Source organism: Pleurodeles waltl, chromosome 12 (genome assembly GCF_031143425.1).
Source record: "Pleurodeles waltl isolate 20211129_DDA chromosome 12, aPleWal1.hap1.20221129, whole genome shotgun sequence".
NCBI classification, from domain to species: domain Eukaryota; kingdom Metazoa; phylum Chordata; class Amphibia; order Caudata; family Salamandridae; genus Pleurodeles; species Pleurodeles waltl.
In genome coordinates this window covers 63445667-63460417 of record NC_090451.1, presented here as the reverse complement: position 1 = coordinate 63460417, position 14751 = coordinate 63445667, and the positions used below count along the sequence as shown (strand labels likewise).

Sequence of the window (14751 nt, the reverse complement as noted above, 5' to 3'; positions counted from 1 at the left end):
ATCTCGCACACAAGTTTATTTTTGGTCTGATGTAGACCACTCCTTATACTATGACCTCAAAATACCCTCTACCTTACTAGCCTTCAAGATCATTTACAGCAGCATCTTTGTCTGTGCATAAATTTGCTTATTCTGGACTCTTGGCAATTCTTAGAATTCCTCCTCTTTCATTCACCCCTTCCAGGTCTCTTATGCCTCCTTCAGATCTGCTTCCTTCATTTACCCTTACCAGGTCTACTTGTTAGGAAATGAGTGAAAAGCTCCTTTCCCTATATAATGTTTTGCCATTAATTTATGGTGAAACTCCACCTTTTACCTCCGCACACCCCAAAAGACCCACAGGGAACAGTACAATAGCCTCAAATTTCCATCCAGCCTTCAAAGCTTCAGTTGGTCCGTTGGAGATTTCTCCGTGGGAACATGCTACAGGTTACAAAGGTAAATTAACGAATTTGTCCATCAAATTTATTGAGTAACTGTTCTCACTCATGCGCACACCAGCAACCTGCCTTCTTTCTCCGTTGCTCATGTGGGGAAGGTTTGCAGTGGTGAAGAGCAAGAACTAAATACAATGTATTTAATCTCGCCCTGAACTTATTTTGTAGCTGCAAAGGCACAACCAAAGACACCTCCAAAAGCTCGCAACCGAAAACCACCACCTCCGAGGGCACCTTCCACCTCCACCAGCGACAGGTGAGAGTAGGAGCCACTTGCTTTAAAAATCTGGTAGGGGCATGTAAGTTGGACCTCTTTTGTCTCCATGCCAAAGGACTGCTGTTGTCATCAGCAGGTACAGGTAAGAGTGAGACTTCCTGCCTTGTAGCTGGTAAAAATATCCCTTCACTGAAAGGGCTTGATGAGACTTGAAGGCAGTGTGTGTCAGTCACAGCCTTCTACTGTCCTTTTCATCCGTGCCAGATGTGGATCTGAGACCTTTAGCTGTGCGTCCTCAGAGGACTGCTGCCTTTATAAGCAGAAACTATAAATGAGAGACCTCTTGTCTCCGAGCTTGAGAGCATCCCCATTACCATTATGGGGGGATGGATTCATAAGATCTGCTGTCACTCCCTAAGACCTTTTTTGATTATCAGCTGGGCGAGATTGCAGACCTATTGCCTCAAAAAGTAAGGTACTTTTTAGTTAAGATGCTGACTGGTTTGGCACCAACATGTACTGCCAAAATGTATTGTTTGCTATGCTTTATAGTGTGTAGCTAGCTATAAAATAAACCTCTGGCCTATACAGCCTCTTGCAACACATGACAGTCACCTTAGCTTCACATGTTAGAGGTTTTTTAAAACTGGGTAGAGTTACATATCGCGCAATCAGCAACTCTGCTCATTGCTTTTAAGACCATATTGAGATTGAAGACTGTACAGACAAGTGCAGGATTCTTGCATTATGTATGCTCTTTGTCAGAGGAAGAAAGGATGGGGTGAAGCTTGGGCAGACACTCCTTGGTACTAGAGAACGGTGTAGTGTGGGGAGGTGTGAGGGCAGAGTGGCTGCGGTTCTGGGTAATGCTTATAACAACACTTGTACTTGGGGGTGGTCAGGGTTATTTTGATGATATTTGCCTGTATGTTTTCGTTTTTGGGTGCAACATTTCTCCTCTGGAGTCTGGGCTTTCCTGTACTATCTCTGGTAAGTAAACTTGTTCATTAACATGCAACCACTTAGTGTGCCTTGTATTGAAGGTATTTTGTCTCTCTCTGTCTGTAGCAGCGATAGTGATGTGGATCACATTAGCGATTGGAAAAAGCGTGATGAGGAACGGCGGAAAGAACTGGAGGAGCGCAGACGGAAGGAACAGGAAGAGGAGCTGCGAAGGTTGCGAGAACAAGAAAAAGAAGAGGAAGAAACAAAGAAGCGCGAAAAGGCAGAGAAAGGAGGTGACAGTGACAGCAGCCAAGGTGGCAGTGCAAAGGAAGAGGGCACTCCCAAGAAAGCAAAAAAAACCAAAGCCCGGCCAGCATTATCCTCAGACTCTGAACTCGAAAAAGAGGTAAAACCTGAAAAGGTCACCAAGAAAAACCGACCCTCAGCAACAGATGGACATGCACGGATGGCGACCGATGGGTCAGGCAAAAAGGGAAAAAAGGCACAAATCCGGCGGTCCTCCTCCTCTGGCTCGGACTCTGAACGAGAGGTAAGAGCAGACATTTACTGATTGGCTACTCTGTAGGACAGTGAATGGCATTGGCAGTCCTGTAATATTTATTGTTCTTTATGTAGTTTGGATTGGGTTCTGTTTTAAGTTTTAGTTTACCACTTACTCACTTCTTTCAGAACCAGACTTATGATTTTCCACATGACCCTCCTTTATAATTTATTCATTCTATTTTGTCCCATTGTATAAAACAAACAGAATGCATTGAATGTATGTAGTAAGCACTACCTTGCAGAGACATGGGTCCAGCACATACAGGTAGATGGGTTAAGTGAGCACAGAGGCTGTTGGAATTTTCTACAACCCACCCCTTCTGCAAATACTTTTTCAAAGTCCTATATCTTCTCTTAGTGGTTGTGCTATGAAATCTCTGCAGCAAACATCATCTTTTAATCATGAGCCCTTTCATTCTCGACTTGTCAGAAATCCTGCTGTTAATCGTTATTGTACAAATCTTGCAGTTGAACTAAAAAAAAAACAAATTCCTGAGATGTGCTAGTCTTTCAAACTGTGGCACATTTGAAATCTTTGTCAACTCTTTTCTGGATTAATAAAGTAGCTTTCAGAAATACGCAAACTTACGTGAAAGCTCAGAACCTGTGGCCTTGTCTGCCGTAATGTCCCCTTGATGGTCTTTTTTTTTTCTTTTTTTCTTAAGGAGCAATATGTATCTGGGGTAGTCACCTACATATACATTAAAAACAACATAAAGCTGATAATGTGGTTGAAGAATTACACTTGTTCCTGTACCAGCAATGGTTAATTGCAGCCCAACAAGATAGGATTGCTTTGAGTAAATAAAACGTTTACGTTGCACCACATTCCCAACAAGCGTTGCCAAAGCCACTAGGCTGGCTTGCTTTTGAGTCCTGACTCAAACATTACAAAAGCATTTTGCAGGGAGAAAGAAAAAAAAAAAAAACTTTCTGAAAATAGTGCAGCTATATGATGAAGAATTTAAGGAAGGATGATTCAGTGTATTTTTCAGATGTAAAAACAATGCTAGCGCTCCTCAGGAGGTGGAATGATCTGCTAATCCACCAATTGCGTGAGGATTGATTCTCTGGGCAGAGTCAAACCCAACTTTATTGATGTGTGTGTGTGTGTGTGTGTGTGTGTGGATATTATATATAAAAAATTGCAGACCTAATAATGACATCCTAGCAGCACACACCACTCCCTGTATTTGTGAAATGTCTTTCTCTGTAGTTTTTTTTTTGGATACATTTTTATTGTTTTTAAAAGAGAAAGTGCAATACAGTTGACACAGGTTATTCAATAAGATCCAATCCAAAGCATCATTAACCATTGACATTAAGACATTTTAGGAGATAAACAGCATTTCAGGTGTTGACCCCACAGTAAGAGTCATACCCCCCTCGGCCTACCGCATTGCTCCCAGCCACCGTCCCCAAACCCTAATGTTTCCGAGGGCAACCCCTAGCTTCATACAACAACTTTTCTTGGCTTGCGCTCCAGTCCACTCCCCTTCTCCACTTCTGGAATGGCAGACCTGCAGAAGAGTTCCAGGGAGCAGCGATATCTCTCTTTGCTACCAGCAGGGCGGTACCTGCAAGGGCACGTTTCACTCGCGCTCCTCCCATTTCTTCCATCACCCCCAACAAGACTAGTTTTGCGGACATCTGCATCTCTTGCTCTAGCACCTCGCTCAATTCATGGACTACCTTGCCCCAATATATCTGTAGCACTGGACAAGACCAGACCAGACCATATGGAAGAAGTCCGCTGGCTCCCCCGCACACCTTGGACATTGAGCTGTGGAGCGTAAACCAGCCCCGTATGTCCTGATTGGCGGTAGATATACTCTGTGTAAATAGTAGAATTGCACTGCGCGAAGTCTTGCAGACACCGCCAGCACCCTTGGCGCCATCAAAGCCTCCATCCATTCTACCTCATCCCGGGCCCCCACCCATGATTACCCTTTGGTTCTCAATGAGTCAAAGTCTCCCGGAGTATTGTCAACTAACATTTTATAGACCTGGAAAACACCTTTCCCTCCCAGGTTCCCCATGTATAGCTTGGCCTCAAGCGGGCTGAACTCCGGCAGAGGGCCTGTGCCCGGCAAATGCTCTCCCAGAGCGTGTCGAAGCTGGAGGTATTTAAAGAACTGCGTTTGGGTTAGTTGGAAGTCTGCCTGCAGTTCCTGAAATGTTTTCAATGCATTACCTTTCCACACATCCCCTACCAGTGAAATACCCAGCAGATACCACCCCACAAAACCTACAGTGCCGCCGTCTCACTCAACCATGTCCCCCTCCATAACGGGGTCTGATGGGTGACAACCGCATTCCATCGAATGAGTTGTAACGCAGAGCGCCACGCCAGGAAAACCACCTTAGTTATCGCTACCATGTCCTGAGGGAGGGGTGCGCGTATAGTGCGTTGAGGATACGTGGGAAACCCAAGATCTCCAACTACACCTGATAAGCCGGGTCTGCCCACCCCGTGAACCAATCATGAATCACCAGCAGCTGGGTCACCAGATAATATAGGTAAGGAGCTGAAGCACCCAGGCCCCCGTCATATATTCCTCTCCGGCAGTGTCGTGCAGCCACTCAATGCCTGGCTCCCTTCCAAATAAACAATGAGGTGGCGCTCTCTAAAGCTCTAAACGAGGAGCGTGGGATCGGGAGGGGGAAATTCTGAAATACATAAGAAGTCTAGGTAAGACCAACATCTTGTACACACGGCCCATCACATTTAAAGGCAATGCCTGCCACCTTTGCAAGTCCGTCTTAATGCGAGTCAAGAGCGGGGACATATTTTTGGCCCACGTCAGCTCGGGTAGAAGGGTCACCCAAATACCCAGATATTTAAAGCTGAGCCTGCGTAAGGATATCATGTCCTGCCTGCCAGCCAAGCAGTCACGTGAACTAGCCAGGGGGACCAACACCGACTTTGTAGGGTTCATTCTAAGTCCTGACACTTGCTCATAGCATCGTAGCTGGTGGAGACTTCTTGGGCCCGATACGCTGGGCTCTTCCATATACAGCAGAATGTCGTCGGCATATAAAGCTATCCTGTCTTACCGGGAGGGCCCCATCTCCAGCTGTGATATATTAGATCTGTCCTGATCATCGGAGCTAGTGGCTCAATCGCTAGGGTAAATAGAAGGGGGGGGACAGAGGGCATCCCTGCCGCGTGCCCCGACGAACTTCAAATACTGAGAACAGGGCCCCATTGACCAGCACACGGGCTGAGGGGTTAGCATACAGCGCTTGGACCAGGCGGCAAAACCTCAGACCAAAACCTGCCCGCCGGAGCACTGAAAAAAATAAAAAAAAACAGACCACCGAATCAAAGGCTTTTTCAAAATCTATAAATAGAAGAGCAAGATCTCGGGGCAGTCGGTGGTGCTCGGCCAAAGCCACATGCAGTCGGCGGATGCGGTGCCGAGTGCTACGAGTTTCCATAAACCCACATTGGTCAGGGTGTATTAGCTGCAGCAGAATTCTCTTAAGGCGTGCCGCGAGAATCGTGGCGTAGATTTTAACCTTGCTGTTAATCAGCGATATCGGCCTAGAGTCTGCACATTGTAGCGATAGGAGTTGGGTTTTAGGAAGCACCACAATGGTGGCAACGTCCAGCTCCTCCGGGAATGACCCTCGCTGCTCCACCTCTGTAAAAAGTGCTATTAGGTGCAGCACCAAATCTTCCCTAAACGCTTTATAGTACTCCACGGGGATTCCATCAGGACCTGGCATTTTCCCCATTCCCAATACAGAAATAGCCGCCCCGACTTCCTCCGCATTAATAGGTTCATCCAGGATCTGCAACTTTGCCACGGGCAACCACGGAAGGGGAACATCCTCCAGCAGCTGGCCAGCCTGGCCCGGTTCAATCAGCGTCAACGCCCGATACAGTGTCTGGTAGTACCGGGCGAAGGCGTCCGCTATTTCCACGTGACCTGCGACGCCCCCCCCCCCCCCCCCCCCCCCCATCAATTTCGGTGAAGATCCTAGAGGACCGGTGGTGAGAAACCAGCCTGTATAGCACTTTTCCAGTTTTGTCCCCCAGCCATAAATCCTTGCAGTAGTAGCCCTCCACAAGTGCTTTGCAGCCTCTAAAGACTGATCTCGGATTTCCTCGCGGACTAATAGGAGCTGCCGAGCCACCCCTTCGCTGGGGCTCGTGTCATATTCTTTCTCTAAACCCATTGCTCGCAATTCGAGCTGTTCAATACTATGTGCTCGCGAACGTTCCTGCTCTCGTATCAGACCTCTGGCCGCACCTCGCAGTACCGCCTTACTTGCCGCCCACAGGGTTCCCAAAGAAGCCACGGACCCCTCGTTTAATGCAAAGTATATGAGAGACGCAGGTGCAATCCGTGCTCGGCAACAGTACCAAGTCGATTCTAGATTGCGAGCCGTCGGCTACTGATGTGTGGGTAAACTGCCGCCGTCATGGATGCCACACCCGCCAAGCTTCGCAAATCCCTGTTGCTGATAGCCATCCCATGATTCCCACCACTGTTGTATGCCTGTAAAATGAGAGCGGGCCAGCCACATCCAGGGCAGGGTCTGGGGCCGCGTTGAAGTCCCCCACCCCCTCCCCCGCATAGTAAGTCCCGGAGGCAATTCTAGGAGCAATTTAGTTAGGTCCTTGAGGGTCCCTCGTACCATTGCAGGGGGGACGTAAACACTGACCACATGAATCGTGACACCCTCTGCCTTCCCAGTGATGGCCACATAGCGTCCCTGCCGGTCTTTCCACACCTGTATTTTTGTTAAGGGAAATGAACGGTGCAGTAGTATTGCCACTCCCCGCAATCTGCGTGTAAACCCCGCGTGGTACACTCTATCAAACCCTCTACGGGCCAATAAGGGGCAAAGATCACCCGAGAGGTGCGTCTCTCGCAGCAGGGGCACATCAGGGCGGCATGTGTACAAAGGTAAACACGGTGGTGCGTTTAATTTTTGACTAAAAGACCATTAACGTTCCACGAGATAACCTGTCGTCTGACTCATATGAATAGATGTTATAAGGTGCCACAGAGCGGTTACCGGAACTCGCTGTTTCTTGGCCTGGAGCCCCCCTGTGTTGCTCTCTTCACAGCAGACTGAACACCCCTACTCTGTCAATTGGTTCACTGCATCTCCTATCCTGTGCACTTGCTAACAAACATACTGATGTAGTAAGAAACAATCTCTCTAGTATTTTTATCCTTATCTGGTCCCCAAGGTTGGTCATAATGAATCTGAGTGTCCCGAGTTTGAAATTGTGTCTGTGCGCGCTACTAATGTACACCGCTCTGGATGGGTGTTGGATTCTATTAACGTCTGATCAGTTTGAACTGTAGTGACTATCTCCACGGTCCGACTTCCCTGGAATATCTTTGGGCTTCTGTTATTGCAGGTCCTTTTGAGATTGGCATGCTCCACACTCCTGTGTGCTATTTGATACCAAATAAGTTATATTCCCAAGCAGGTTAGCCACAATATCAAACCATAGTGCTAAATTGTGAAGGATATTTTTTAAAAAGGAAGTGGATATTTTGCCTTTCTCTAAGTAACTGCTTCCTAACTTTCTCTTACTGCCTGACCCCTTTCCTTATTGTGTATAATGCTTGTATCGAATTTGCCAAGCACTTTTAAATTAGAAAATGTGGTAACCTTTTGATTTTTACATTTCAAGAAATAAAATAAATTGAAGTATGGTTTTCTATGCTGTGGTTAAAGTGCTGAAGACTCCATTGCTTCAAAAGCGTTCAGTCTTCCCGGAAAGACTGACACCTCAATTTCCCACCTGAATCCCATGGAAGAGAATTCCAGTTAGTCGTTTGCAACATACAGATGTAGAAGGTATACCACTTGTGTGATTAGTTCATGTATACGTTTTGTGGAAAAAGCTACCAAAGAAATCAATCCGGTTGATCAATCAGGTCGTATTTATAGACTGCGGCTTATCACCCAGGAGGGTATCCAGGCGCTGTGCAGCAGCGGGTCTTAGTTGAAGGTCTTGAGTCCCTTCCTAAAGTTAATCAAAGATGGTGACATGTGGAGGTGGAGGGTGTTCCAGGACTTGGCCGCAAGGTGGGTGAAAGAGCGTCTTCTGGTGCAGCAGCAGTGGATGCGTGATATCTGGGTGAGGTGAGCAGCGGTTTCTGGAGAGTAGGTGGAAATTTAGGCAGTGGTTCATGTAGGCGGGTCCTTGGTCGTGGAGGGCTTTGTAGGCATGGGCTAGTAGTTTGAATTGGCATCTTTTCTGGATGGGGAGCCAGTGGAGGTCTTGTGCTGGGTGATGTGGGTTCTCTTGGGCAGGTTGAGGCCCAGTCTGGCAGCTGCGTTCTTGATCATCTGGAGTCTTCACAAGAGTTCGGTGCTGGTGCCTCCATAGAGTGTGTTGCAGTAGTACAGCTGGCTGGTAATGCGGGCCTGAGTCATTGTTTTCCTAGTGTTGGTGAGTAGCCACTTGAAAATTTTGCGGAGCATGTAGCGAGTGTGGAAGCAGGCTGAGGAGACATTGTTGATCTGGCATTTAATGGAGAGTTCAGTGTCCAGGATAATGCTGAGGTTGTGGGCGTGGTCTACTTAAATGGGGGTGGGTCCGAATTCCGATGGCCACCAGGAGTCATTCCAGAGGGAGGTTGGTCTACTAATCATCAGGACTTCTGTTTTGTCCATGTTGAGTTTCAGGCAGCTGTTCTTCATCTAGGATGAAACATTTTTCATACAGTTGTGGAAATTGGTATTTGTCGTGGTGGGGTCCACGGAGAGCAGGAGGACGAGTTGGGTGTCATCGGTGTAGGAGATGATGTTGATGTGGGGTCTGACCATGTCTGCGAGTGGAGTCATGTAGATTTTGACGGGTTTTGGACTGAGAGATGAGCCTTGAGGGATGCCGCAGGGGGTGTGTTTGGGTTGAGAGGCGACAACACAAGGTTTGGGTTCGGTTTCTGTGGGTACACGCCACGTGAGAAAAGGTACCGTCCATCTAAGGGTGTCCTCTCTGAGTCTGATCTGGTGCAGTTGATCGATATGTGTGTGGTGGAAGATGGTGTTGAAGGGTGCAGAGAGGTCAAGTAGGGTGCGGATGTCGTCTGTTGCGGCGATCAGGGCTGTCTGCGGTGTGATTTGTTCTGAATCCTTATTGGGAGGGGCCCAGCAGGTTTTCTCTCCAGGTGTACAGTGAGTAGGATGTTGATGGCCGTATCCAGGTTTGGAGTGCTAAACATAGTCACAAGATAGAGGAGAGGCCCTGCTTCTCCTTTAATTTTAAACATTGAAAGTGAATTATCGCTTAGGTTTCTGCCTATTTAACTAAGGTTTTTCTAAAAACCTCCTCGGTTAAGAGCTCAAAGTTTGCTTCCCCACACCCTGTTTTGCCCTGGATTCTACTTATGCTTCACTCTCTGTTAAGCCGTATGTGTTGGGGGAGGGAGTTTAGAGGGGACTTGGTGTTCTCAGTTTAGGTTCCTAAGATTGTGAGCGCACAACTTAGCTTTGACCAGAATGATGCTGTGCATGGTATGTTCTGCTCTGTTGAATTTTTGTTTCTTCATTTTTATGTAAAAGGTACGGAAACCAGCAAAAAAGAGGCCGCCCGAGTCGCAGAGAAAATCTGCTCAGAAAGAAAAGCCCAGAGGCAGGTACGTCTTGTGCAGTCAATAAAAACACAGTGAGCACTTTTCCCTCTTCTGCTTCTTCTCTGCTTGGTGAGATGCAAAGTCTTGGGCAATTCCTCTCCATCCCTTAATATCATTGTCTTTTGTTTTGTCTGCTGCCAATTTGGTGGCACAGCATTCTGAGATCTAATTTCACTTTGTGTTGAATGATTTTACTCTGGAGACCCCTAGAGCCATGTTTACTGGCAAGGAGACAGGCTGGTTTCAAGAAGTTGTAAAGCAGGTTCCACTGTTCTGTCCTCTACGCTAGTATATTTTTCCCCAAAGATTTTTTTTTTTTTTTAGCTGTCCTTAGCCGTGTCTGATTTTCTCAAGGTATGTCTGTATTCCGTCATCTCCATTAATCTTTCTTCTTGGAAGGAAAATACTCTGCTTCTCAAATCTGCTAGGTACATTTCATTTAGTGCTTTGTACTACACAAGTTGGGACAGTAAGAATTCCACTGGCATGTGCCCAAGCAGGTTTTTGCAAGTAACAATGCACCTGAAAACTTTCCATTGATGATCTGAAGACTAAATTCTCAGCTAGCCACCGTGTATTAATTGTAAAGGGCCCTAATATGTCCATCACAAGAAAGCGCCATCCACAGATATTAGTGTGGCACAAGTTAATGTCCCTTCTACTTTTCTGTATGTGTTCTTGTGGTTCGGTGTACTGACTGTGCATCTGTGCCTTTGTCAGAGTTCTGTGCTGCACAAATAATTAAAACGAAACTAGACTTTAAAATCGCTTCTGCTTCTGTTCAAGCCTACTCAATCTAAAATACCCTTTGCAGGACCTATTGTCACTTAACCAGCATAATTGTCTGTTCCCCAGAATAGAACATGTTGTTCAGTCCTTTATCCTCTGCCTGTCCATCCACTTTTATATTAACAATCTTTCAACTTTACTAGTCGGGCCAACATCCTCCACGTTGTGTGTGCTCATCTGCAGCTGCCAAATGACTGTTATATGATTATATCGTTATGTATATCACTTTAATGCCTCATTGTGACCCTTTTATTCCTGTAAGTGGACTTCTAGTTCCTGCACGATGCACTTTATATTGCATCAATGTTGCTGCACGATTTTACAATTCTATATAAATGCTAAGTAAATAAAGTGCTACATTTATCAGGAACGCATCACTCCATCATATTCTAGGGGTTAGTATTTGCAGCTTCCCAACATGGGAGGAGTACAGTCACTACTATTTCCTTCAGAAACTCTTACTTGATAATTCAGTGGACATAGATTTCACCATAGCTTACTTCATTGCTTTTTCTTTTTCATCCATCTTTGTTTCAGACCCTCCAAAGTGGACAAACCCAAGAAAAAGCCTGAACCCATTTTTGAGAGGAGAGCGGAAAAGAAAAAAGGTAAGGGAAGTTGGAAAGTTGGAATCTCCTTCTAAACCGATTGAGCATATAAAAGGAATGCACTAGAACAGTGAAAGATGTAATATGTTGGGGAGGGGCTGCTTATATTTTGAAAGAAACCTACTGATGCCCTTTTGCCCACTCCACGCACTGCAGCTTTCAATAGTAGCAGGGCATGTGTTGTTCGAGGCATCACAGGCTAGACTTGATTAGGTTACAGCATTAGCTTTTGTGTAGAATTTCTCTTCTTTGGTGAAACCAGCAGCAGAACATGGATGCCAGAAAGTTACACGCTGTTGTCTTCAATTTTAGAATCTTATGCACTCTGGGAAGCAGTAATTGGTGTTCGCTTTGCCCGGGGAGGGAGGGTGGGGGGGAGGTCCCGAGGCACTCATTTTCCTCATCAGATGTCTCCTGTGAGCACAAGAGGGAAAAACACACAAAAGGGAAAAGAGAAGGAAGAGAAAGATGGAAAGGGTGAAACCTGCAAGAATAATACAAAAAGGAGCATCAGTGTCTAGTAGTGGATTGAAGACCAAGCAGCCTTGTTATTTGGCACACTGGTATTAAATGGTGCCAGATGCTTGCTTCTGAGAAGAGTTTTGGGCACTGGTAATCGTTATTGTACAAATTAAGCACGGTAAAAACAACCATGATATTTCTCCTTCTCGTTTCATGCAGTGCACAGTTTGAATGTGTTGTTTGCAGATGCCCCTATCCTGTTCAGAAGTTCTTTGTGTGGTAGTTTTGGTCACTGAGATTAACAGCTGAAGGTCTGTTTCTACTGTAATATGAGGCCCAACTTCTCAAGTGCATTTCTAAAAAGACCTTTTCTCCAGTACATCTTGATCAGTGTTTTTTTTATTTTTATTTTTTTTAACTTTTTTTATAGTTTCTTTAAGTGTGATCCCCTTTGTCATTTCCCATGACCTGTTTGTATTTTAGGTTGCTTTGGAAAAGGGACTATAACAAAACCTTCATGTAATAGATTAAGTTGGATGTATACCTTCCTTCTTACTGCCTTCTGTTACATAACAATACCCAACATTTTTTTAATTGTCTGTATTGCACCTATTAGGAACTACTTGTAGGTACCAGGCTGAACTTTACTAGTTCAGCCTTGATTTGTGGCAAGTAGTAACTTTGTTCCCTTCGCCCAAAGTTATTATATTATATAAGGGTATCTGTTTCTGTAAAGCACAGTTTACACTGCAGTAACAACCCCTTTATTGACTGAAGCTGGAGATGTGCTCATCTTATCCTCTTTCATTTCAGAGCCTTCTGTGGAAGAGCAACTACATAAGCTCCACAGTGAAATCAAGTTTGCATTAAAAGTGGACAATCCAGTAAGTAGAAAGTTTCAGGAGTGCTGCGAGAGCAGCAAACTTGGGTTCGAAGGGTTGTACAGGTGCAGTGAATCTAGGATTTTGGGGGGGCTAGGTTGTGAAATTGGACACTGTTGTGTGGTACAGGTTACAGTAGCCCGTTGGTTACCCTAAATACCAGGAAATTCTGAGAGAAGAGGGTTACAGAAAGTAATGCGGTAGGTACTGTGTGGTGACTTAAAAAAAAACAAAAAAACAAGAGTATTTGAAGCAAAGGATTACATGAAAGGGCATATGAAGGATATGAATACATCTAGTGGAATGACTGCCGAAAATGGTTCAGTGAAAACTGGTAGCAATGGTGGTGTACCACTTGTATTAAATACAGGCAATCTTGTGTTATAAACATCTACAACACAAGGTCTTTATGTTTTAGAGGGTAGATGGTGCAGGCAATAGATTACACTTAGACCATGAATTGGTCATAAATTGAAAAACGTATTTTTTAAATTGATCTAAAGCAGATCAAGACCTAATTTCTACTTTGTTTTGCTTTTGCCTGAGGCTGTTATCTTCCACGTGTGTCACCAAGAGCCACAATCACTTACTTTTCATTTTATTGTTCTTCAGGCCTTAGATCCAGCACTTTCATTTTGCTTTCTTAATCAGTGCTGATCCTTGCTTTCCCATAGTGAAGTAACCGCCTCTTAAAAACGTTTGTGTAGTCTCATTAGTTGTGCTTTTGAATTCTCACTCCGAACCTCTCTCCCTCCTTCCTCCAAAAACGCGTCCCTGCAAGGAACTCATGCATGCAGCTGTTAGTCCCAGTTTCCTGGGCACCAGGGCACTCGGACTACCCCGCTCCAATCGCATCAACTGGAGTGTCCCCCACTGGTGTCCTGTGGCCTCTGTAAGGGTGGACCCGAAAGTGGATAACCAGGTACTCCTCTCTAGCACTTGACTCTCAGGTTAGCGAGGGAGAGCAGTCCACTGCTTACTCAAGGAGGTGAGTTTAGACATTCAGAATACAGGGTACACTGTAATACCAGCTAATAAGATCAACGTCCAGTCAGTTCTTTACTTTTTAAAAGGAAAAGTACTGTTCGGTGGCATGTGTAGCTGCAGATACACATGCTGTGCATAGTCCGCCGTCTGGTGTTGGGTCGGAGTGTTACAAGTTGTTTTTCTTCGAAGAAGTCTTTTCGAGTCACGAGACCGAGGGACTCCTCCTACTTTGGTTCCATTGCGCATGGGCGTCGACTCCATGTTAGATTGTTTATTTTCCGCCATCGGGTTCGGACATGTTCCTTTTCGCTCCGTGTTTCGGGTCGGAAAGTTAGTCAGAATCAACAGAAAATTTGTTGGTATTGTTTCGTTCGGTATCGGGTTAGATTAGAATCGACACCGAATCTTGAAGAGCTCCGGTAGCCCTTCGGGGTAATTTCGATCCCCCGTCGGGGCCTGGTCGGCCTGACCGCGTGCAACATCGAGACTGATGGAACGGACCCCGTTCCGATTCTGTCCTAAATGCCACAGTAAATATCCCTATACAGACCAACATTTGGTCTGTAACTTGTGCCTGTCACCCGAGCACAAAGAAGAGACGTGTGAGGCCTGTCGAGCGTTTCGGTCGAGGAAAAACGCTCCGAGACCGGAGAGCCAGAAGGTTGCAGATGGCGTCCACGCCGACAGGACAACAACGGTTCGAGGAAAAGGGAGAAGAAGAAACATTCTCCATCCACGAATCGGATTCCGAAGAATTCGACGTCGAAGAAACCGTGAGTAAGACGTCGAAACAAGCATCACACAGAAAAACAGACAAAGCCCAGGGGACGCCACTGCCGACAGGCCATGGCTCAACCCATAAAGTAGGTGACCGTCCATCGGCACCGAAAAAGGGCGAGCTGGTGCCGAGATCGTCCGACTCAGGTCGAGGCACGCAGCAATCTCTGGACCGAGAAAGTGCCGCAGAAAAGGGTCGACACCAAGACAGCGGCACCGAAGCCGCTCGGCACAGAGATAGTGGCACCGAAGATGGTCGACGCCAAGAAGGTACGACACCGAAAAAGAGGAAAATCTCTTCGGAGCCGAAAACAACAAAAGACACGGTTTCGTGCCAAAACGCCCAGCAACCGAACCGAAAGCCAGTTCCTACTCAGAGGAACAATCACTGTCCTCCCAACTTCAAAAACACAGATTTGAGGAGGAATTACAAACAACAGCTGTAGATCACACGCAAAAGCGGATCTTTAT

At 46.0% G+C, this 14751-nt stretch overlaps 1 protein-coding gene across 1 annotated transcript in view; it reads left to right on the top strand.

The window, feature by feature from the left end:
- Nucleotides 1-14751, top strand: part of HDGFL2 (HDGF like 2) — a 105059-nt gene that overhangs the window by 55281 nt on the left and 35027 nt on the right. Inside the window, exons 8-12 of the mRNA XM_069217974.1 lie at nt 606-693; nt 1723-2149; nt 9706-9779; nt 11103-11173; nt 12449-12519. Coding sequence (XP_069074075.1) covers nt 606-693; nt 1723-2149; nt 9706-9779; nt 11103-11173; nt 12449-12519 — 731 coding nt within the window. The remainder of the gene's footprint in view (nt 1-605; nt 694-1722; nt 2150-9705; nt 9780-11102; nt 11174-12448; nt 12520-14751) is intronic.